The sequence below is a fragment of the Urocitellus parryii genome, chromosome 4 (assembly GCF_045843805.1).
Source record: "Urocitellus parryii isolate mUroPar1 chromosome 4, mUroPar1.hap1, whole genome shotgun sequence".
Taxonomy (NCBI): Eukaryota; Metazoa; Chordata; class Mammalia; order Rodentia; family Sciuridae; genus Urocitellus; species Urocitellus parryii.
This window is the reverse complement of record NC_135534.1, coordinates 208,268,740-208,293,132: the sequence shown is the minus strand read 5'-3', so window position 1 is coordinate 208,293,132 and position 24,393 is coordinate 208,268,740. Positions and strand designations below refer to the sequence as shown.

At 53.1% G+C, this 24,393-nt stretch overlaps 2 protein-coding genes across 5 annotated transcripts in view; one reads left to right on the top strand and one right to left on the bottom strand.

Moving 5' to 3' along the window:
- Positions 1–12,737, bottom strand: part of Adamts13 (ADAM metallopeptidase with thrombospondin type 1 motif 13) — a 32,115-nt gene extending 19,378 nt beyond the window's left edge. Inside the window, exons 1-11 of the mRNA XM_026395578.2 lie at positions 12,280–12,737; positions 9,822–9,983; positions 9,408–9,473; positions 7,222–7,357; positions 6,333–6,529; positions 4,333–4,416; positions 3,919–4,043; positions 3,657–3,803; positions 2,056–2,196; positions 1,341–1,503; positions 256–360 (exon numbers count right to left, since the gene is read on the bottom strand). Of these exons, the coding sequence (XP_026251363.2) occupies positions 256–360; positions 1,341–1,503; positions 2,056–2,196; positions 3,657–3,803; positions 3,919–4,043; positions 4,333–4,416; positions 6,333–6,529; positions 7,222–7,357; positions 9,408–9,473; positions 9,822–9,935 (1,278 nt within the window). The 5' untranslated portion in view covers positions 9,936–9,983; positions 12,280–12,737. The remainder of the gene's footprint in view (positions 1–255; positions 361–1,340; positions 1,504–2,055; positions 2,197–3,656; positions 3,804–3,918; positions 4,044–4,332; positions 4,417–6,332; positions 6,530–7,221; positions 7,358–9,407; positions 9,474–9,821; positions 9,984–12,279) is intronic.
- A 367-nt stretch (positions 12,738–13,104) lies between these two features.
- On the top strand, positions 13,105–24,333 carry Rexo4 (RNA exonuclease 4). 4 transcript variants are annotated; one of them, XM_026395572.2, is made up of 8 exons: positions 13,105–13,414; positions 14,972–15,321; positions 16,591–16,728; positions 16,984–17,177; positions 18,452–18,540; positions 20,590–20,664; positions 21,839–21,913; positions 23,271–24,333. In XM_026395572.2, exons 1-8 carry the CDS (start codon positions 13,196–13,198, stop codon positions 23,388–23,390), a joined length of 1,260 nt encoding a protein of 419 aa, XP_026251357.2. In that variant the 5' UTR covers positions 13,105–13,195; the 3' UTR covers positions 23,391–24,333. The 4 variants fall into 4 exon arrangements, with proteins under 4 accessions (XP_026251357.2, XP_026251358.1, XP_026251360.1 ...); XM_026395573.2 differs by lacking the exon at positions 13,105–13,414 and adding an exon at positions 13,421–13,588; XM_026395575.2 differs by lacking the exon at positions 13,105–13,414 and adding an exon at positions 13,601–14,202.
- The last annotated feature ends 60 nt before the right edge of the window (positions 24,334–24,393 follow it).

Here is a 24,393-nt window from a genome sequence, read left to right as displayed (position 1 = left end):
CCCACCCACCTTCCAGGCCCACAGAAGGCTGGGGTGAGTCACAGACAGGCGACACCTATGGTGCCCATGAGGCACACCTCCTGACGTGACAAGGTGGCCACCAGGGATAGCTCCAGGCTCTCTGCCTGCCCCCTCCCTTAATGAGCTCCTACCCCTATTCCAGGAGATGCCCTGCAAGCACACACGCACACACACACACACACGCGCACGCACGCACGCAAACACACAGCTGGAACTTTCACTCCTTGCTCTGACCTTCTCCGTACCACATTCTGTCCCATCGAGCAGGGGAATGAGGCGGCGGCTGCAGCTACCTTGGTCCCGAGGGTCTGTGTGGCAGGAGAGAGCCTGGCACATGTCCTAACAGGGAGTCAGGTGGCCAGCTCAGGGACTGCCCCGACATTGTCCCTCCCAGACCATAGGGCACACTGACACAACTGGTACTGCTCCATGGCTACTGGTGGGTGGCCTAGGAGGACAAGGGAACCTGGCAGGGCCAACCATGTCTCTTGAGGCCCACAAAAATGTTTTAATTTATTTTAAAATCAGATTAAAAATAAATGGCTTAATAATTTTAATATATTTGTACTTAAAATAACAAAAGTTCATGCATTTCATAAAAATACTAGAACATAGTTTTTAATATTATTTTACGGGGCTGAGGTTGTGGCTCAGCAATAGAGCACTTGCCTAGTATGTGCGAGGCCCTGGGTTCAATCCTCAACACCACATAAAAATAAACAAACAAAATAAAGGTATTCGTCCATCTACACTAAAATATATATATATTTAAAAAATAATGGCTGGGGCTAAAGCTCAGTGGCAGAGCACTTGCCTCACATGTGTGAGGCACAGGGTTCAATCCTCAGTGCCACATAAAAATAAACTAAAGGCATGCTGTCCATCTACAACTATAAAAAAAGTTTTTAATTATTTTATGAAGAAAAAGGGCTCACCAGGGCAAAAGCGCCTGGGGTCCCTGAGTGTCCTAGGCAGCCTGGGGAGGATGTTCATCTTTGGGGGTGTCTATCCCCTTCATCTCCCCACCCCCTGTCTGGGACATCTGCAGAGGCTTCTGATAGAAGGCCACACCCTCCAAGAAGACCTCTGTGCTTAGCAGCAGGTTGAAAGCCCTTGGGCCACCTGGGGCAGTGCCAGGACCAGCTACATAATTTGGGGGCCCATCCAAACACATGGGTAGGGACTTTTGTTCAAAAAATTTTAAGGATTTCAAGAGGCATCTGACAGCATTAAACCAAGGGGACTGTGGAAGGTCCCTGTGTGATGCCACCAGGCAGAGGTAAGCTGGGAGGGACCTGGCCCTGGCCAGTTGGACTCACCAGGCCCTCCCTGGTGAAGGTGCAGGCAAAAGCCCCTGGGCCAAAGGCCACCCGGCACTGCTCATCTGCGCCATAGTAGAGGCCTGGCTGTGCATCCAGCAGGTGGTCCTTGGATCCAGATGGTGACTGTGGTGGGTGCCACGCGCAGGGCACCCGTCCCAAGCTGCTGCAACAGGCCCTGGCTTAGCCCCAGGGTGGACACCAGGTGGGGCTGGATGGAGAAGGTGGGAACAGGGGCTTTGGCTGGGGTGTGGCCAGTTGGCTTGGGCCGGCAGGCACCAGGTGGAGGTGGGTGTGGAGCAGATGAAGGTGCTTTGGAGGATGGAAGAGGGGGCAATGTGACAGATGGACTAGCACAGTGGATGGAGGGGGAGATGCAGGCTGTTGGGGAGGCTGGAGGGAGGGGAGGATGGGAGGAGATGGAGGCAGATGAAGAAGGCATACTGAGGAGTGGGTGCAGGAATGGGGTGGGATGGATGAGTGGGTACAGAGAAGCAGGAGAGAATGAGGGAGTGGGGCCTGCTTAGGAATAGAAGGGGTGGGTGCAGGAAGGGATGAATGCAGGGGCCAGGAAGGCTGGAGCAGTCCCAGGACAGGAAGTAGGGGTGCTCACTGTGCAGATAAGGCCTGTCTGATGGGCAGGGCAGTTCAACCCTGACAGGTAGAGGGTGGAGCCTCGAGGTGGGGAGTTTGTGTGGGGGTGAGGAGGCTGTACCTAAGCAGGTGCTGCAGCTGCCGGCGGCTGCACATGGACCACTCCAGGCCCCCATGCACTGGCACCACACCATCAGATGCCATCACATGGCCACTGGGCTCACATCCACTGCCTGGTGCACCATCATGGTCAAGGCCAAAGCTGGGGGACAAGCAGGCGGTGGGAGTAGGGGGTGTTGAGATGGCATTGGGGACAGCAGGGGAGTTTCTGGCCTTGGGGCTTGAGGTAAGCCCCAGGCCCTCTCTCTCCTCCCAGCCTAGGGAGCTTTTGAACCTGGGTTGACCCTTGGTCCTGCCACCTGATAGCTGGGCATGGCTGAATGAGTCTTGCCCTGCCTCAGTTGCCTGCCTGGGCAGTGGGGAGATGCTGGCCCAGAAGGGTGTCTTGCACCTCTTTTGGCAAATAGATATCAAAAGGCTATAACCACATGCAGGCAAGCTGATCCACGGTGTTACAGATCTGCAGGGAGAAGATGGGAATGGCAGGGGGGGCGGGCTAGGGGGCCTTGGGAGCTGCCAATGAGGCTTCCTTCCTTGGGGCTGGCTGCATGAGTGTTCAGTGTGTGGAAATGCATAGTGTGCATATACAGTAGAACTAAAAGTTCAAGAAGACATGACTGTCCCTTCCCTTTCTAGGCAGTTGGCTTCTAACCACAGCACTTTAGATGTCTCTGTACTATTGGACTTTTTACAACAATCGGGTATTAGTTCCATATATATTTTTTTAAAAAAATCAAAAAGAAAAGAAACTTACTACCCAGGTAAACACTAATAGATAGGAACAAAGACCTACCCACAAGAATGTATAACGTGGGCTGGGGTTGTAGCTTAGTGGTAGAGGGCTCGCCTCACATGTGGAATGCACTGGGTTCAATCCTCAGCACCACATAAAAATAAAATAAAAGTATTGTGTCCATCTACAATTAAAAAAAATTTTTTTTACAAGAATGTATAATGTGCCTAACTGGAAAAATTTGGAAACATCCTAAATATCCAACAAGAAGGGGTTACTTAAATAATTGTGGTGCATACAAAAATATTAGAAACCTAGGAGAAACGTTTGAGATGTATTTTAAATTGAAAGGCAGGGTAACAAAGCAATGTATGGCATGATCCCAATGCAGCAAATACAAATTATTTTGCCTACCCTGTGTGAGGTCCTGGGCTTAAGTCCCTCTCTAAGTGAGGGACTTGTAATAATTTTTACTGCCTGTTTTTTAAAATATTTTAAAATTGTCAATGGACCTTTATTTTATTTATTTATATGTGGTGATAAGAATCAAACCCAGTGCCTCACACATGCTAGGCAAGTGCTCTACCACTAAGCCCCAGCCCCAGCCCTACAACCTGTTTTTTTTAAAACCTGAATTTTCCACAAAACTTAGTTTAATTGCTAAGTTGTTTTGCTTTGGGTGGGTTCTTTTAATCATTCAGTAATCAAGAAGTGTCAGATGTCCCTGTCTTGCTCCTACTCTTCCTATTTCAGTGGGTCAGAGGAGCAGGCTCCTATTGGCAGGCTCTGCCACGCCCACTGCCCTCAAGACCACACCCTCCATCCTAGGGACCCAAATCAGCTCCCTGGCCAGCTGGTGGGGCACATACCTGTGCCCAATCTCATGGGCAATAGTGACCCCCAGATCGAAGCCAGTGTCCTCTGTGATGAGGCAGCTCCAGGAGGGGGAACAGACACCCCCCAGTTGGGTGACCCCCCGAACTTGTCGGTTGCCATCAGGCAACTCCAAGTCGAACCTTGGCAAGAGAAGAGTCCAGGTGGGCACTGGTGCTCACTGCAGCCAGGCCACATGTGAAGAGGGCAGGAAGGTCAATGGTAGGCAGAAGGCCTGGCCCTGAGGAGCCCAGCTACCTGGTGATGTAGAGGACCAGGTCGGCATGCCCAGGATCTGTGACATCCACAGGGTTGATGGTCTGGCTCCACTCACAAACGTTCAACAGGGATGAGGTGATGTTGGCTGTGATGTTGGGAGCATCCTGGGGTCAATAACACAACCCACTTTTTAAGGATGGTGCAGGCTGTGGGTATGTCTCCCACTTGGTCTTCCTAACGACCTGGCATTGCCCAACATTACAGGTGAGAAGCTGAGGTTCCAAGAAGCACAGCTGCTCACCACATCTGAGAGCCAGGACATCCAGAAAGGGAGCAGGTCTGCCTGGCTGACAGCCTGCACCTGGTCTAGGGCATCCACAGGAAGGTCAAGAGGACAGGGAGTGCTGACTGCACGTCAGGCTCAGCTCAGTAGAAATCCACCTTGGTGCCTACCTTGGTCTCTGTGAGAATGATCAGCTTCACCAGGTGCACACGGAACTGAGCCCCCAGGGACGGGTCCCTCAGCAGTTCTGACCCCTGTTGGAGGACAAACAGGCGAGGGTACACAGGGGTGGGAAGAGTAGGCTTTGCTCTAGGGGCCCTGTAGAGAGAGGGCAGGCAAGGGTGCTCCATAAGCATGAGGAGCCAGTCCAGCAACAGTTGGGCAGATGCCCTTCTAGGAAGGCCAGTTAACATAAAGAAACCCACATGCTGGGGAAAGCAAACTGCCCTTAGCCTGGACTGTTCCGCACACACAGCTTCTCTCAGACTCTTCATCCTGCCCTTTCTACATCCACCTGCCAGCAATACCTGTCCTTCCTGCTTGAGGCCCCTCCTCCCCCGGAGCCCTCCCCAGCCACACTCCCTCTCCTGCTCCTGCTGGGGGTCCCTGAGTCAGGTGCAGCTCGAGGTCCACACACTGCTGTTGTTCATGCCAGCTTGTCTTTTAAAGGACACAGTCCCCAAAACAGCGATGGCCTTATCACTGTCCTGAGCTTGAATCCAACCTCTGCTGCTTCCTAGGCATGTGTTCAGGATCCTGTTCACTAACCACTGAGTTTCTGCATCTGTTAAATGGACATAAAGCCTTCCCTGGTTGTTGGCAGACTCAGAGACAGGTAGCTACGAAGTACTTGGCAAAAGTGGGTGCCCAGTGCTGACAACAGCCACTACCACCCTGGGCAGCATCTGGGCATGGGCAAGTCCCACCTCACCACCTAGCTGTCCTCAAGAAACATAAAGGACCAGAGGGAGCCTGTGCTGGGTGACTAGATTTCAGTATATGAGAACTGGAGAAAGGGATCAAAATCTGAAAGCAACAGTTTCAAACAATTTAGAGGAAAGACTTTTCACTGAGAAAACATCACTGTCAGGGCTTAGGCCTACACAGCTTGTTCTAGATTTGACCATGCCTATAAAGGGAGTGACCAACAGGTGTGAGTGGCTGCACCCAAGCCCCCTGCAGGATGAGGGGTGCGGGGTCAGTGCGGGCTTGGGGATGGGCTTTGGGTAGAATGACTAGATGCAGAGGGGGACTTCCCCTTTTGTTCAAAATAGGTGATAGACCTGAGGCTGGGACCAGATGAACCTCCTCTAGCCCACCTTTGGAGCAGACCAGGGGCAGGAGGAGACCAGTTTCCACTCATCATCTGAAGCTAATTTCCTAGATGTTCCTAAAGACCAGTTAGTCAAATTCCTAAGACCAGTTCTTAATAGCTGAATCTACCAGGTGGTATGCTGTCACTGCACCCTGGTGGGTAAACATCATCCGCCAGATTGAACCCTGAGGTTTGCAGGGACTGGCCCCTAGCCTGGAGTGGGTGTTCTCAATGCCTGTTCCATGTGGCTCTCTAGTGCTGGCACTTCCTTCCACAGGTCTGTTGGGTTAGACTTGATAACTAAGTGGGTGAGATCATCTTTGCCTGACTGGCTGTTCTGAGGTGACGGTTTGTGGAGTGGTGTCCCCTGCCCTCCCTCATCCCTGTAAGAAATGGAAATGGGCCTCTCCACTGACAGACTGTTTAGACTTCAGACCGTTGATCTACCCTGCTTGTTCCTGAGCAGGAGGCGGGAACTGAGTGTGGGAGCAGAGGCTTGTGAGCAGCCTGCACCTCCAGGGTAGTGTTAGGAGGATGGACCCTGGGAGGAGCAGACTCGAGGGCAACCAGAGGCAAACGGTCCTAATAGCAAGAGGCTGTTGTTGGAGCTGAGGGGTTCTCAGACCTCCTCCACCTCTGCTGCTGGAGAAGGGGAGGGAGGAGGAAGAAGACAGCAGCCAGGCCTCTTCCTGCTCCAGGCCCCCAGCTGGCCCCGGCCTGAGCTCCAAATCTGTATTCAATCCACAGAGCTCAGCTCTGGGGCACTGTGTCCAGAGGCTCCCAAGGACAGCACAGAGCCCCACCAGAGGCCTAAGCCATATCCCACAAGGGCCAGCGCCTCCACCCAGGACTCACAATGTTGAGGTTGGTGAGTATGTAGCGTTCTGTATCCTCCTGGTGAGCCTGGTGGACATCGGGGCCCACAGCCACCAGCAGTTCCAGGTGCAGGGTGCCCCCTACAGCCCGTCTCCGTCTCTGGAGGCGAGGGGAAGGATGGCCTGGAGTGGACGAAAGGCCAAGGGTGAAGCTTCTGGAAAGCAGGTGCTGGGGAGCTAAAAGAAGAGAGGCTGGCAGCTTGAAAAGCATAGCCCTCAGGAGCCAGAAACCCAGTTCACACCCCCACTGGGACCAGGCCTTCTGGGACACACAGGAGGGTGGGGCCCAGGAGGAAATGCCAATGGCTGTCTTTCCACTGGGTCACCAATCCAGGCACCCTCCCATTCCCTCAGGGTCTATCCAAAGCCCAATACCCTCCTCTGCCTTGTGTACCCCACTCAGGGCACAGGTTAGAAAGAAGGTTCACCCCCAAGATGGAAAAAGCTCAACACACCACCCTACTTGCACCCAGATTCAGACTACACCATCCTAGACTGGTGGGTAGCAGACCCTGGCTGTCCTGGGGCCACTGTGTAGGCCTAGGTAGCCACATTCCACCTCTGAACCACTAGGTCCCCATTTGCAACAAGGGAACCTTAGTCCTGCAGTCCTGGGTGGGGACCAGAAAGGTGCATGCCTGGGAATGTGCCTTGTAAACAGGGAAGGGCTGCTCAAGGTGGGCAGTATACTAAATAGACAGCTGTTGGCCACATGAGCCCCGGCACCATCTCCTACACTGGGGACTCCCCTGCATCCTAAAGATGCCTCCGTGATGGCGGGACATTTTGCAGAGCCTCCTTGGTGTTGGAAGAGTCAGTCCCTCTGCTGAGCTCTTTATGGTGTCCTACCCTCCCTTTCCCAGTTGTACCTTGTATAGACTCTGGGACTGCGGGCCTGTGGAACAGGTGTGGCTGGGCACTGCTCCAGTGAGACACCCGCTCCCAGTGATGCCTCTTCACTGGCTGGACATACAGTCTTCCCGCATCCACCAAGATGTCACCTTCCTACAGTAGAAAAAGCAGCCTCCAGCACACAGCACCCACTCTCCTTGGAGGATCACCATATCCCCTTCAGGAGAGGCCCTCTGGGATATCAGCACTGGGCAGGCCTTGCCTGAGCCCTCTCTGAGTCCACATCCAAAACCCATCTTCATGGAAGGCAGGAAGCCAGGTCCTCCTGGACTGGGCTTGCTGTGCACCACATGCTGCCAATACCCCCTGCCCACACTTGAACCTCTGCTCATGCACACGGCCCTGTAATAAACCCACTTGGGACTTCAGGCATGAGGACAGATGCATCTCAAGGGACCAGCAGAACCCATGTCAACAGGTTGCGCCTGAATGGCATCTTTCCTGGCTCTGGATGGGGCTCCCAACTCAGGGACCAGGGTGCAAAACAGTACAAACAGCTCTGTTTGTGGAAAGATTGTTGTGCTGTAACATGGGACACAGTGTTGTCCTTGTAACAACCCAGGTGGAGATGCAGAGGCCCAGCTGCAGGGAGTAAGGAGTGGCAGGGCTTCCAGCTGCACTCAGAGCCCAGGTTCTCATCTTTCCTAGTAACCTGGGGTCCACAAAGCTGGGTTTGTATCTGGCTCTGCCACCAGCTAAATGGGTGGCCTGTTTTTCTGAGCCTCCATCTCCCTCCCTGGGGTTTGATATTAGGCAAAGATGGGATGCAGTGTCAGGTCAGAACATTCAGCCTTGAGGGAATTTGCACCCTGGGGCCCACCAGCCACACCCTCAGCACCCTATCCCTGTTGCTGTCCCAAGCTCCCACTCACCAAGTGGGAAGAACAGTATGTGACCCTGGCCACTGTGCCCCGCTGCCCCAGGGCAGAGCCTCTCATGAAGCAGTGGCTGGGGGGCCCCCTCAGTAGCCTCAAGGAGGTGTTTACCACCCCCTCACTGGTAAAGGAGGGGGCCAGGAGGCCCAGCTCATAGTGGAAGGAGAAGGACCCTCAGAAAGCAGAACATGGCCCTGCAGTGCAGCCCCCCAGCCCATCCTCACAGCTGCAGGTAACTGGGGCCACCATGAACTGGGGCACTGTGGAGACAGGAGCCACTTCACCAATTCCTGCTCACCCACCCAGGTCCTCCTACTTTGACAAAAGAGAGTGGGTAGGTGCACAGGCCTGGAAGCAGGGCCTCGGTGTGAGTCCTGCCCTCCCCATCTAGAGGACTGGTGGACAAGTTGCCTCTCCTCCCGGGGGCTCGCCTGGGGCTGAACCAGTGCTCAGCAAACTGAACTTGGCTTTGAAACAGATGTTTCACAAGCAATGTCATGAGCCCCACCAAGAGGGAAGAGACTCCTCATGGAGCCTCCAGCCTCTCTGGAAAGCAGGAGCCCAGGACAGCCTCACTGTCTCCCACCAAGGTAGCCCAGAAGACTCAGACCCCAGGCAACAGTATCCTGGCCCAGGTAGGGGCAGATGTGGAACAGCCCCCTTGCCCCAGCAGTCCTCCAGCTAGGCCCCAGGCAAACCACAAGGAAGCCAGGGCACAAGCAGGCTGGCCCTAATCGCTCCCCCTGACCACTAGCCCACCACATCTGGCCCCCACCAGCCTTTCAATTGAAGTCATCAGGGTCCTACTGGGAAAGGGGACTGGCACCCCGAGATATGAGCCTGCTAGACAGGGGAGAGAGCTCAGCCCGAGAAGATGGCAGCCAGGCTCTGGAGGAAGCCGGTTCAGCGCCTGTCTTGTTTCCCACAAATGAAATAAATATTTACATCCATGGCCAGAAACCACAAAGATCCCAAAAATGCGCCAGCCCAGCAGGGGCCACGTGGAGGGGACTGGCCCATTAATGACCATTCCTGTGGGATGTTTAACAGAAGCCTAGGGTCAGAACCCCAGCCCAGCCAGAATACCCAGAGCAGCTTTATCAAGTTGGCAGGAAGTAACAGAGCTAATTAACAGGGGTGAAACAACTTCTCCGACCTCCTCCCTCAAGAGCCATCAAAAACCCTGGAACTGATTCAGTTCCAGGGGGGAGGCACCCCACCCAAGTCCTGAAAAACTTCCCTGGCTTAAAGAACACCAGGGCAAGTACCTTCAAAGGTAGATTGGGGCCAAGGTAAGAAGCCAGGTCCTCGGGCTCCAGGGCCTCAAGAAAGTTCTGCAAGACAGAAAGAGGAGGAGGAAGAAGGGGCAGGAGGCAAGATCAAGGAGAGGAAGTCAGAGGCAGGGAGAGGGAGAGCAGGGGCTGGCTAGGCGGAGAGAGGCAGAGAAGGGCGACTTTCACAATCTGGGAAAAATGTGTCTGTCGCCATCACTGGGAGAAACCAATTCCCTCTTCACTGAGCCCCTTTCTCCCCCCAAACACCAAACTCGGGTTCCTCCACCCAGTATGCCCAAAGCTGATACAGTCAGCTGAAAGACCAGGTCTACACATTCTCAGAGCTATTTGGCAGCCCCCCCCCCCACCACCAGAAGACTGAACAGCTAGCTCCTGCTATGAGCCCACCTGCTGGAAATCGGAGAGTGCCAAGCAGCCCAGGACAAAGGCACCAGCAAGGACTCCCCTGACGCCAGCCATGGACAGAGGCTGGCATCTCACCCAGGGGTGAAGCTGGCTCATCCTCAGGAAAGCCCCTGTGGCAGGAGAGGGGCCCTGGTGACACGGAATCTGGTCAGGATGGAATGTCAAGCTCTTGTGGTGGGCTGGGCGGGACTCTAGGGAGCTTCCTCCCAGACAAGGCAGTGGGATGGGCAGACGGCAGCTCCTCCTGCTGCAACCTGGCCTTGCTCTGGGACAGACCCCAACCTGGATCTGCACCAGGAGAGCACCCCAGCCATGCACACCTGGCCTCCTGGGAGGGGGCTGGCTTCATGGTCCAGTCTGAAGAGGGAGCTCTGAACCAGGGCACTGGAGACAGAGGCTTGCCAGGAATGCCAGGCCTTAGATAGTTCCCTGAAGGTCTCCACCCTGGCTGACCAGAGGCTGCACAAAAGGCATCAGAGCTCTGCCCTGGCAGCTGGCCTCCCCACCCCACACCCGCTTCCCACACTCCCTCCTTTGCACCTGTCCTCTTCACCCAAAAGACTGTGGCCCTCCCTGTGCTACTCTTTTTTGGACATTTACACCCTTATGCCCTCACAACTACCTGCCCAGTCTGCACCCATACCCCATGGGGAGAGTCACAGAGCAGGTACATAGCCCCACATCTCTGCACTCACCCTTGCAAACCCACCTAGCAACCCCAATGCATCTCCTGGGAAGGTCTTTAACATGCTCCAAAACACACTTTGTGCTCCCCACCCCTCCCGTTCCCCATTATGGTTGATATACGAAAGGTATAGTTCCCAGCCTGCGGCAATATTGGGAGGTGGAGGAACCCTTAGGAGGTGGAGTCTAGTGGGGAGAAATTAGGTCACTGGAGGTGTGCCCCTGAAGGGAGTATGGGGGTCCTGGGGTCCCTTCCCCTTTCTCTTTCCTGCTCAGTCACCACCAGGTAAGCTGCCCCTCCCTGTACCATGCACTCCTATCTTCTGCCCATGTTTTAAAAGGTCAGATTTAAGTGCTCCTTCTACATACTTTGATCACAAATAATACTATTAAATTGATTGTCAGGGGCTGGGGTTGGGGCTACAGAGTTTGCCTCGCACGTGTGAGGCACTGGGTTAAATTCTCAGCACCACATATAAACAAATAAATAAAGGTCCACCAATAACTAATAAAATATTAAAAAATAAATCAATTGATTGGCAACCCTTATCCTTATCCACAGGTCCTTTAGTAACCTCTCTCCTGACCTGGACCTAAAGAAAAACAGATCCTATGTTACATACAAATATGAGTATGTCACAATGAATCTATTATTATGTATGATTATTATGTGCCAATTAGTAAAGGGAGGAGAAAGAAAAACAGGTCCCAGAATACTGCTCAGCAAATAGATATTTCTGATTTATACCACAAGAATCTGATGTCTTCATTCACATGTCATACTCCCAATTAGTTCTCAATGTTACACCAACGCAGTACTGTTTAAATTCACAACGCAGAACAATGAACAACCCCCAAGGGAAATCAGTATAGACTTTTCATCAAAAACATCAGAAAACAATCCCTAGTAGAGAATGAAACTGAATTCAGGGCCCCCATCTGAAATGGAGAATGGCTTCCGCATGCTGAGAGTGGAGGGTGCATCCCCACCCCAGTCCTGTCAGGTGCCAAAGATGGGAGCAGTAAGGGCCACCTAATCTGCATACATGTGCTGCCTTTTGGCACTTCCCTGTCTCTTCTCCCTTAAAAGTTATAATATCAGGGATTTCGGAGATAGAAGAAACTTAATTAGTTTCAAATGTTCTATCTTTCTTCAAAGATGGCTCTGAATAAAACCTATTTTCCTATCAATTTGACTCCAAATATTTCTAGAGCAGAAAGCAGCATGGCCTCTCCTCTTTCCTTCTGGGTGGTATTAGAGCCACCTGATAACAGTAATACTTAATATACCCACACAAAGGGGGACTGCAAATAACCTCCTAGATGGTGTCTGTATGGCCTTTCCGTATATAAACACGACTGGCCCAGGTGAAGTCAGCTCGCTCCTCTTCAATGCCGGCACTCTACCATCTCTGTGTACTTCTTACCTTCTCCAGATAAAAATCAATGTATGCCTCACTTTGACCTGTTCTTAAATCCCTTTCTGGAAAAATGTCAAGGACCCGCATGGCCTAAGTTGGGGTCCACCTCCCTGTGGGGACACCACTCCTGGGCTGGGGCTGCCTCCCTCTGGGGGTCCTCCCGAAACAGCAGCGTCCTCTTTATGCTTTGAATACAGCCCCTGCTCTCTGCCACCGCGACTTATTTTTTAAATGAACGTGTTTCTCCCCGCTCCCCAAACTCGGGGCGTGGGGGGAGCGGGGTCACCCTTCTTCCCCATTCCAGGTAGACTTCCAGTTCTTGAGTACAAACCCACCACAGGAACGAAGCCCTTCAGACCTGGGGACGGCCCAGGAGTTCTCAGAAACTACTGGCTCCCAAGTGAACACGTGACTTCCAACTCCAACAGAGAACCGGGCCACGCAGCCTGGGAATCACCTCTAACCCCGTTCCCGTGACCGGCAGAACCACAGCCTCTGGGCCAGGAGTCCCGTTCTCTTTTGCTGGCAAAACAATATAACTTCTTTTTCCTTTTCCTCGAAACCGGGTCCTGGTGATTGGCTCGGGTTGGGGAGAGGGCAGGCTTCCTGCACCGCCAGGGCAGGGCCCGGACCCTCGCAGCGCCCACCCGAGTCCTCGGGGGCGGCTGCAGCTCGGCGGGGCACCCCCGAGCCCCGGAGCCGAGCTGGCGTGCTGGTGACATCGCTCTCTGATAAGAACATCAGAACCTGCAGGCCGCCTCGCAGCCCCAGGGCAGGGGACCCGTGAGCGCGGACCGGCTCGGGCTTCCCCGCGTCCTGTGCAGCGCTCGCCCGCCCCCTTCCGGCCACTCCGGCGCGGTGCTGCGCGAGGGCGAGGCCCCCCATCCCTTCTGGTGTTCGCGTTTCTCAACTCCACCCCGGATCTCAGTGGGACCCCAGGCTCACCCTAACCCGACCCTGGGTGGCTGACCCCCGGCGCCGCTCGCCAGGGCGCCAACCCTATTTCCGGGCAAGAGAATGGTCCCTCCCCGCTCCCGGCCGTGCGGAACCAAAGGCGTACACCCGGTTTCCAGCGAGTCGCTAAGGGAAGAGCACTTCCAGGCGCTGGAACGCGCTGCGGAGGACCGCCAGCCATGTGCTGCCGCTTCCGGGGTCTTTCGCGGGTCCTCTTCCGGAGCGGGGCCCGCACACGGTGGCCTGGAGCTCGCTGCGCAGCTGCAGCTGCAGCAGCGGCGCGCGGGACGCACAGGGATGAAGGCGAAGGCGCTGGCCTCCGAGCGTGCCGCGAGCATCCTCGCCGCTCAGCCGGGTGCTGACGGGAAGCTCGCGCGGAAGAGAAGCAAGAAGAGGTTCTGGAAGAGCAAAGCGCGAGAAGGAAGCAGCACGTCGGGAAGCGTCCCCAGAGTGGCCGTGGGGCGGCCTCCCAAGGCCCCCGAAGACTTTTCTCAAAACTGGAAGGCGCTGAGGGAGGTGAGACGGGGCGGGGGCCGACGCAGGCACCCCAAGGCTTTTGGTTGGGGCGTCGCAGAGCGCAGAACGGAGTGGCCGCAAAAAGCATCCTTACAGAGAGAGCCGTTGGCAGGAGAGGCCATCTGGAGGGACCGAGCGACCCTGTGGCTAGCCGGTGCCGGTGGCAGACACGAGGTATAGAGGATTCCGCAACGCGGGCTTTGAAGGAGCTGGTCGTTGATGACAGCTGCCGCGGCTGTTAAACTCCTGAGACGTGCTGACACCTGCCACAGGATCTGGGCTGTGTTCCTACCTACCCCGCTAACACCCGAGAGGCTTGTCTCCTTACAGCTGCAGTAAACGACCCAGGATTGCTGCTGGGCACAGGGCCTCACCCAGCAGGCCGACCCGGAAGGACTGTAGAGGTTGCCCTGCTCTGCTTTCAAGTCCTTAGTCACTTAGAATTAGCTGCTGTTACTGTCCCTGTTTCGCTCATGGGGAAATTGGGGCACACAGAGCTTAAGGGACCTGGCCTGAGGTCACACAGCTAGTAAATGGCAGAGCTGAGAGCCAGATTTACAACATTCTTACTTGAGTTTGTGCTCTTCACTGTGACCAACCTTCAAACAGTTTTCTGGCTTGTATTTCATGGAGCTTTGGTGAACAAGAGGGAGAGGATAAAGAACTTCTTGAACCGAGACACTCTGCTTTGTATCTTAATGTGGATGTTCCAAATAATTTTTCTCTTTTGACACTAAGAACCTGTTACAGGCCCATGGGCAACCCCAGGGTTCTATATGATTTCCTAAGTAAAGGTTTGTTCTCTTTCTTACAGGAAAGTAATCAAATGCATAGAAGGGTTGTTCACTATAGGGAAAACTGGTTTTTCTGTGATTTCTGCAAGGAAGTAAATCGTTTGGTCTTTAACTGTTATAGAAATAATAAAGTAGAAACCTACCTCATCCGCTCTCAACTGGCTGCCACGTGTCTTAACTGAGGACAACAGCCCAGAAGGGATTTGAGCACAAAGAGGAAATTGGGCTCCAAGACCTTGGAGCACCTCCTGCCACCCATTTGATAGCAGCTTTTCTTTCCATTGAACATGGCCCTCTGTCTTCCTGAGGCCCTGAACAGTAGCAAGCCCTGAGATGGTGTGAGGGAAATGTTGATCTGAGTCACAAGGGAATTAACCCTAAAATCAATTCCAAATTTATTCAAGTGAAAAAAGCTGCCTGTCTCCTCTTCCCAGGCACTCGGTGAAGTGCTCTGTGAAGTTTAGTTGCTCAACAGATTTTTAAAGTATAGAATGTTAGCTTGAAGTTTTGTAGGACTAGAAAAGTGGGTGTAAAATTATGCATTATATGAGAGAAGCAAAAAAAGGCATCTCTCCACTAGTGACTTAGGTAAGAATGGAAAAAGGATTTTCCAAACTATTCAGAGCCAGATCAGTGGTGCTGACCACAATATGTGTAGATGTGATGGACGTGCATTTATACATATGTGCATACATGTTTTTCAACATGGTCTATGTCATTCCAAATTAAAATGTGGCTTGTATTTTATTTTGGGTCCTATTAGCTGCTGAAGCAAACATCACAAACCCCAGAAAAGCCTGTTGTCTCTCAGATGGATCCAAAAAGGCAGCCTCACCTTAACCATCAGAACAGAAAAGAGACCTCAGCTAAAGTCAAGGGAGAGGAGATGCCAACAAAAAAAGACCAGGAGGCCACAGGGGGCTCTGTTCCCTCTGGATCTAGGAGGAAAAGGATTGTGCCAGTACCTCCCACAGAGGCCAAGGGAGCAGAGCATAAGAAAGGAGCCAAGAAAAGGACAAATGGTGACGTTTCTTTGAAACAAGGGAACATCAAGCATAAGAAGCGGAAAGCTAAGGAAGCAGCCGTGGCCTCAGCTCCAGCCCTGCCCACTGAGTAAGTACTGGCAGCTGTGCTGTGGTGGTGCAGGCCTTCTGCCCCCTTTCTGCAACCATGCCTGGCCCCGTCCTCACCACTGAGGACAGAGGTGCTTAGGCCTGTCTCCCTAGGGACAGAGGCCACTGGCCAGGTGCCTCCAACACCATAGCCTGATGCTTATTTCCTGCTTGCCTGCTTCTTGCCTCTTCCCCAGAGTGTAGGTGTGATGAAGGCAGAGCTTGTTTCAGGGTCGCCACCATGTCTCCAGGGTCTAGCACAGAGCTCTGTGCTTAGTGAGCACCAACAAAGCCCTGTAGCATGAGCAAGCGTGGAGCCAGGCAGACCTGTGTGCAAGGCCCATTTCTGCTTCTCACCAGTAGGACAATGTGGATGGACTCCTGGCATCCCCTTGCCTCTGTGTGGCCATCTGTGGAGTCCAAGGAGACCTAGGTACAGCATGTTTGGCTCATTGCTGGTGACCACTCAGTAAGCACTGTGGTGATCACCTGGAGGGGACATGCTTGTGAGCCAGAGGCTGACTTGGTGTTGCCTGGGTGCTGAAGGTCAGAGGGAAGCGGCGTGTGGGCACCTCTTGTGCTGTGCCAGGCAGGCTGCCTGCAGTGGAGTTGTCATCAAGGTCCTTCCCTCTGGAGGTTGATAGTAAGCAGGGGACACAAGCCGTTTAGTAACGAGTATGCTCAGGGTGGACCAAGTGAGGGAGAAGGGGACAGGCACACAACAAGAGGGAAGGGCATCCAGTGGAGTCAGGAGGAGCCTTTCTAAGGGATGGCGTCGAAGCAGAGCCTAAGGACTGGAGTGCAGTAGGCAGGCACACGAGCAGACCACGGTGGGGGTCTGTGTGTACTCTGCCCTGGTGCCCGTCTGTGCATCCTGGTCACTGGATGGTGAGCCTGTTACTTGCTGACAGGGAACTATCTGTTTCTGTTTGATGTTCTTTGGGTTTTTCTGCTTCATGAATCTTGAGTAGTGAGCATATTTGCTAATTAAAAGAAAGGTGGGGCTGGAGTTGTGGCTTAGTGATAGAGCACTTGCCTAACATGTATGAGGCCCTGAGTTCAATCCTCAGCACCACATATAAGTAAATAAAATAAAGATAAAAGAAAGGAGTTGGAAGGAAAGGTCACGATGATTCAAACAGTAGGCACAGCCAGGCCAGTGTTTGTAGGAGGAACAGTCTCCACCATACTTGAGCCCACCTGTACCCCAAGTCTCTCCCCAACAGCCAGACCTTTCTGGTGGTCAGCTGCTTTTGTCTTTGTCTTTTAGGGAAGACATCTGGTTTGATGATGTTGATCCAGCAGATATCGAAGCTGCTATAGGCCCAGAGGCAGCCAGGATAGCAAGGAGGCAGCTGGGCCAGAGGGAGAGCAGCACCACCCTGGTGAAGGAACAGGCCTTCCACGGGTATGCGTGGCTGGGGGCTGGGGGCTGGGGCAGCTGGGGATTTCCAGACTTCTGGGGTGTAAGCTCTTCAGGGCAGAGGGTCCCTTCCTCTGGTTGAATGGAGCAAGCACCACCCAGGACCCTGCTGAGAACTGGTGTGGCACAGCATGTCACGGGTGCGCAGCATTGATGCAGGGCCTCACCCAGGCTCCCTCAGGGTCTGGCCTGCATCCTGGGCTGCAGGGCCTGTTACACTTGAGCCTCTGGTTCCCTCAGCCTGACAAGAGCCTTGGCCCTGGATTGTGAGATGGTGGGCGTGGGCCCCAAGGGGGAGGAGAGCATCGTGGCCCGTGTGTCCCTCGTGAACCAATATGGGAAGTGCGTTTATGACAAGTACGTGAAGCCCACCGAGCCCGTGACAGACTACAGGACAGCAGTCAGTGGGATTCGGCCCGAGAAGCTCAAGCAGGGTATGGCACCCACAGTGCAGGAGCTCTGGGGAGCAGCACCTATGTTCTCTTCTCTGCCCCTGCTGCCCTAGTTTGTTCGGGGCACTCGGCATCCTGTGTGCTGTGCCTGGGGGTGGTTGCCTTCCAGGAGGAACAGTGTGTTCCCGTGGCTTCCCTGCCCTTTCTTCCTTTGCTTTGGTGTCCCCCCCACCTATTAAAAAACAGGATGGTTCTAGAATTGCTTTGTGCTGTGTGCAGTGGGGACTGAGATAGTGTGTTGGGGATCAGGAAAGAGGCCATTGGGAGCTTTGGGGATAGGATCTCGGGGACAGATCACAGGGTCCCTTTGGGAAGCCCTGGGAAGGCAGTGAGAAGCCTGGTCTAGCCTCTATTTTAATAGGCTTCCTATGGGTGACATTCAGAATGGGGTAGAAATAGGAAGGGTTGTCAGCTGGTGGTGAGCAGAGGGGAGATGACTGTAAGGTGACCAGAAGCACTCCAACCCTGGATATAGCAGAGGCCAAGTTTGCATGTGATGTGATAGCGGGCATCACCTGGGAGGCTCTAATACTTGCTACCTGAAGAAACCTGGTGGTCATCATCAGGGTCCTGGGCCATGTGGCCTTTCTCCACACTGCCTGTCTACTTCTCCTAGGCATATGGCCATCAAGATGGCCCTGCCACTACTCAGAACCCTAGACTGACCAGCATCTCCTGATTTCAGTTCCTGGAGGGAAGCTGGTCTGATCAGCTCTGGCCGGGACTGGGCAGGCAGATGGTGCAAGCATGGTTCTGTGAGACTTCTGATGGGATTGGGGGTAAGGGTGGGAGAGGGCTCTCCTGGGTGGAGTGGGGGTAAGGTAGTCCTTGAAGGGTGCCTGCGATGAGGGAGCAGATGGAGCTGCCTCCTGAGACCAGGATCTAGGGCAGCAAAGCTTCTGCTGTCCATGGTACAGTCTTCCTTTTATTTCTACCTGGAAAACCACAGCGCTTGAGCCTGACAATTGGTTACTGCAGGAAGCTGACTGCACTGTCAGATGCCTCTGAGAGTCTTGGTGCTTATGAACTCTCCTGTGGGCCGAGATGGGAGCAGGTAGTGGGAGGGAGCCCAAGACATCTACGCCCATGGGTCCTTCATGGCTTCCCCACACCCAGGCCCACCAGAACCTCTGAGGCTTCCAGTTGCATGGCATTGGGGACTTGGCCTGTTAGCTTTGGTCTGGTCAGGGGTAGCATTGAGCACCCCTGGCAGTGGTTTATGTTGCCAAAACTCACTTCTCTGTTTTGATTTTCAGGAGAAGAGCTTGAGGTTGTGCAGAGGGAAGTGGCAGAAATGCTCAAGGGCAGAATCCTGGTGGGGCACGCGCTTCACAATGATTTAAAGGTGCTGGGTTCTGACCTCCTGGGGACATAGGGCCCACTCTCTCTCGTGTGTGCAGCACTTACCTTCTCATGTCTGTCTCTGGAAGTATTGTTATGGGACTTGTTATTTTTGAATTTGTCCCATGACCCCACATTGGGAATACTTGGATGCTGCTTATTTGGTTCTCAGGATGTCAGGAGGTGTGTGGCACTTGTTTTGAGAACCACAAGCTACAGTGGGACTCCAGTGCCTGAGGGGCTGATATCCTGCCCTAAGGAAAAGAAGGGGCTCTGGCCACAGGACACAGGGGGTACCTTTCGTGGGATACCTGACTGAGCTGGGGGAAGGCCTGATGACTGGTTGTCCACCTGTGACCAGGGTCCCTTGCACAGAAACTTGTTTATGCAGCAGACAACCCTTGGCCCTCATCTGACTTTGTGGTGGGTACTGAGCATCTCTGATGCTAGGAGCCTGGCCTTGTGTTTTCCCCAGCATCCTGGGAAAAACCCAGCTGGGCATAGGGCATGGGTCACTTTCAGTTGGTGAGCAAATGCTTGAATGGTTCAAAGGAAGCAGAGGGAGCTGGGTACAATGGCACATGCCTATAATCCCAGGGGCTTGAGAGGCAGGCAGGAGGATCACAAGTTCAAAACCAGCCTCAACAACTTAGCGAGACCCTGTCTCAAAAGATAAAAAGGGTTGGGGATACAGCTTTGTGGTTAAGCGCCCCTGGATTCAATCCCCAGTACCAAAAAGAAAAGGAAGCCAAGGGAAAGCAAGAGCCTGGACTGCCAGCAGGAAGATGCCTGTGGACTCTTGCCATGGCCACCAGCACAGGCTTCCAGTGTAGTGTTCTGAGGTCCAGGCAGCAGCCTCCTGTGCTATCCCTACACTCTGTGAGGGGTGGGGGTGGGGGTCTCGATTAACCCTTTACAGAACAGTGGAGGCTTGTGCTGCTGAGCTTCAGTGAGCTTGAGAACATTCCCAGGTGTGACACCTGTTGCAGACCCAGGTGCCCTGCCCCTTTCTGCTGCCTCTTTAGCTGCCCTGCATGCGGGGAAGGGACGAGGGCTTCCTCTGGCAGTCATTCCAGCTGGATTCACCTCCTTCCCAGGTGGCCAGTGTGGGGCCAACTTGGTGGGAGTGGGTGGTTCCTTAGGGCATGTGGCCTCGGCCTCTGTTCCTTAGGGTCCTGCAGATTAGAACCCTGTGGGCAGACAGAATGGACATTATCCTTCCAGGGTGTGTTGCTGCAGCTGATCAATGTCCCATGGATATCTAGCAGCCTCAGGCTTTTCAGGAACCTTGGTGGTGGTTTAAAGTTTCCTCTTAAATGTTTGGGGCTCAGAGAGAGATTAGTGGTAGACCACATGCTTAGCAATACAAGGACTGGGTTCAATCCCCAGCACCAAAATGATAAAAAATAAATAAAATAAATGTTCAACTGTTGGGAGCTAACCAAAGACCTGGGTGCAGTGGCGTACCCTGTAAATCCCAGTGACTTGGGAGGCTAAAGCAGGAGGATTGCAAGTTGGAGGCCAGCCCCAGCAACTTAATGAGGCCTTTTCCCATGAAACAAATAAATAGGGCTGGAGTTGTAGCTTGGTGGTAGAGCACTTGCCTTGCACATGTGAGGCCCTGGGTTCCATCCTCAGCACCACGTAAAAACAAATAGAGATATTATGTCCATATACAACTAAAAAAAATAATAATAAATTTTAAAAAGACGAAGAAGCAAATAAATAAATAAAAGGGCTGGTGATGTAGCTCAGTGGTTGAGTACTTGAACATCCCCAGCATCAAAAAAAAGTCATTTTCCCACTTGTGTGTAGAATCACCTTCAGAGACTGCCACAGGTGATGGGAGGGCCACTGATTCAGGGAACTGGGCTGAAGTCACAGGATGAGCTATTGAAATCTTTTTAGTTTCCTGGTATGTAGAACCAGCTCAAATGCTGTTTCCTAATGACTCTTTCCTCTGCTTCCTTGATTTCAGGAATTTTGTTAAGGTGGTGGGAAAAAGAGGTTCCATTACTACACCTTGAAACTGCTTGTCATTGTTTTCTTCTAGGTGCTGTTTCTTGATCATCCAAAAAAGAAAATCCGGGACACCCAGAAATACAAACCTTTCAAGAGTCAAGTAAAGGTACTTAAAATGAGTGTGGCTTCTGTCAGATGTTTTCACTCTGCTCCCTGGTAGCTGACTTACTGGCTAAAATGTTTTTTGTTTTTACTTTTTTTTTTCTTTCTGTTTTTATATCTTTTTTATATATTCCCCAAAGTGAGATGTAAATACCTCTAATGATTTTAGGTGGTTCACAGATAAACATTTACAAATTGTATTAAGAAAAATAAAACTAGCCTTTAAGACTTATGATTTCACAGATTTAAGGTTTTAACCTTTGAAAAGATTCTTAAAAAGAACAAGTAGGGGGCTGGGGCTGTAGCTCAGCAGCAGAGTGCTTGCCTAGCATGCGTGAAGCACTGGTTCAATCCTCAGCACCACATAAAAATAAACAAAATAAAGGCATTCTGTCCATCTACAACTACAAAAAAAAAGGGGGGGGGGCAGGCATGGAGGTACACGCCTGTAATCCCAGCAGCTCAGGAGGCTGAGGCAGGAAAATAGTAAATTCAAGGTCAGCCTCAGCAACTTAGTGAGGCCCTAACTAACTTAGTGAGACCCTGTCTCTAAATAAAAAATTAAAAGGGCTGTGGGTGTACTTCAATGATTAAGCACACCTGGGTTCAATCCACTATACCACCCTCCAAAAAAAAGAACAAGCTGGGGCTGGGGACGTGGTCAGGGTGGAGCCTGCCTAAGGTACAAGGCCCTGTGTTCCTTCCCCGGCACTCAAAGAAAAGGTAGAATCTGTTCATTGCCAACCTTGAAAACAAGTGTGAGGGGGCGAGTCCTCCACACACTCGTCCCAAGGCAGGTCCCCGGGTAGGTGCTCACTGCCCTATAGGGTGCCAAGGGAGAGATGGTGCCCCTGGGAAGCAGCAGGGGCCGAGGATGGAAACAGAGATGTTAGCCCCTTTCTTCCCCCAGTGCTGGGGATGGAACCATGGAACCTTCACATGCTAGGAAAGTGTTCTGCCACTGAGCCACACCCCAGCCTGGCATTGCCTTTAAGATTGCCTTGTGTGTGTGGTGGGGGCGGTCACCAGCCTGTCCTGGCTGGTGGCTGCTGCCCTCAATGCCTCTGGCACTCCCAGTGAAGGGTGGACTCGGTAGCCATCTCCTCCCTACTGGGGAGGTACCCTCCTGAACAGAGGCAGCCACCCTGCACACTGTGCTCTCTCCTTTCCCTTTGCAGAGTGGAAGGCCATCTCTGAAACTACTTTCTGAGAAAATCCTGGGCATCAGGGTCCAGCAGGCAGAGCACTGTTCGGTAAGTGTCCCTAGGTGACAGTCCTTGGGTTTGGGAGCTGTCTCTGATCTTGAAACTCAAGCACGTGTCACCTGACAGCAGACACAGGAGAGATGGGGCCTGGACAGCTTCATTAGGAGGCTGTTAATTTAAAACAAATGAAACAGCAAAGCATGCTTATGATGTGTTTATATCTAGTTAACACTCAAAAAATACTGAATGTAAACACTTGGAAAAAAGTTCAGCAATCAAATCAAAGGTGGTGTTAATCCATTTTCTGTTATTGAGATGGAATTCCCAAAGCTGGGTATTTTATAAAGAAAAGGAGTTAATAACTCATGGTTCTAGAGCTCAAGGTCATGGCACTGTCATCAGCTCTGGCAAAGGCCTCATCTCATGGCAGATGTAGTGCAATGGCAAGAGCCTATGGGAGAGTCACATCCAGTACAGGAAAGGGGGGTGGGGTGTCTTTTATTTATTTTTTTAGCTATAGATGAACATAGAGTATCTTTATTTTTATGAGGTGCTGAGGATTGAACCCAGTGTCTCATAAATGCAAGGCAAGTGCTTTCCCATTGAGCTACAGCCCCAGCCCTGGAGGGGATCTTTTTATAGCAACACTTTGACAGTTAACTGAGGCCCAAGAACTGCTTCAGGCCTCCCAAGGGCTCTCCCCAGTGACCCCACTGGCCCACTCTCACGGGTCTGCTACCTGCATGCTGCCTCATGGAGGACCTTGGGGGCAAGATACATCCAAACCATAGTCAGTGGCCCAGGCCCCCTGCCCTCCTGACCAGGATGGTCTCTTGCCTGCAGTGTGGCATGCAGCTCTCTGGGCTCTTGTGCCGCAGGGCAGAGACCCCCAGCCCACTGTTTGTTATTCTGTATCCCTGATGTCTGCTGAACCTTAAAGGGCAGTGCTCACCCCTTCATCCCTCTGAGTTTCCTTTCTTTCTGTAGATAGGTCACAGAACTGCAGGGTGGGTGGTGGGTGGGTGACCACTCCACGTCTTTTTCCCCGTCTTACAGAGGTCTCCTGCGAAGTGTGTGTTTCACTGGGCTGCACATCCCCAGCACAGGGGCTGGCCTGAAGGGCTCAGGATGAGCAAGGGTGTGCAAGGGCAGAAAGTCAGGGGTGTGACCTAGGCACAGCCAGGAGGGGGTGGCAGGTTGGGGGTGCCTGGTGGTTCCACTGTCTGCTGACCTCCAGAGGAAGGATGGGACATCTGGGCTGCCCCTGAAGACTTGACTGGCCTGGGTGCTCAGCTCCTTCCTCTGAAGAGGCCACTGCCTCTCCATTGTTGTAGGTGAGGGGTTCACTGATGGTGGGTGGCTCTGTGTGTCACACGGTCACCACTGGCATGAGTGCTCCTTCCAGATCCAGGATGCCCAGGCAGCAATGAGGCTCTACGTCATGGTGAAGAGGGAGTGGGAGAACACTGCAGGAGACAGGCACCCCCCGGCCTCTGCCCCAGACAGCTGCAATGAGAACTCCTAGCCTGCTGCCTGTTGCCACCGTCCCACTCTCCATCCTGTCAAGCACCTCCGTCCAGTGGCAGTGGGGACCAGATCATGGGACCAGTGGAGTCGCTCCAAAGTGGATCAGGGGTGAATTGTGTTCAAAGCCAGAACCATGGGGCTTCCTTCTCCCTCTGGCCTCTGCTCTTCTACTGCAACTGGGTGTTTAGGGCAGGATGAGCAGGGGTGTGCGAGGGCAAGAAGTCAGGTGTGTGTCCTAGGCACAGCCAGGAAGTGGTAGCGGGTTGGGGTTGCCTAGTGGCTCCACTGTTTGCTGACCTCCAGAGGAAGAATGGGATGTCTGGGCTGCCCCTGTAGACCTGACTGCCCTGGGTGCTCAGCTCCTTCCTCGGGGGAGGCCACTGCCTCTCCATCGTTGTGGGTGATGGATATAGGCTTTGTTGGCCCCAGTTCAAACCCTGTCTGCAGGTGGCTGCTGAGTAGCACAGCAGCTGCCCCACCAGGACTTGCCTGAGGCCGTTGGACATGGAGAAGGGCTTCCTGGAGGTGGGGTCCTGTCTTTCACCTGTTTACCTCAGTTGGCCAGCATCCAGCAGACCAGCAGAGGCTTCTCCCCACGGCCAGTCATGTGAGACTCGGGACACACTTTTCTATTCCTGAAGCTCCCTGCCAACCTTGGCAGCCAAGCTGGCCAGTCTGTGAGCACCTATGGGCCAGCCTGCGGTCTTCAGGCCAGGCTTGGGTCTGAGGATCTCTCTGGGAACTGATCAGGAGTGGAGTGCACCAAGCCCAGGGCTTCATCAGGCCGTCTGATAGCTGTGTGGACAGTGTGCACCCACAGAGGACATTGCTGGCACAGAGGCAGATGCTCACCTCACATGGAGCTTGTGGGGCTGGGTTGGCTCAGTGGTGGGCACTCACCTCCCCTGCGTGGGCCAGGCCTGCCCCAGCACCATGTAACAATAAACAAATGAAGCTTGTGGAGGGTAGTTCATTCCCCTCAGCTAGAACCCTCAAGTCCT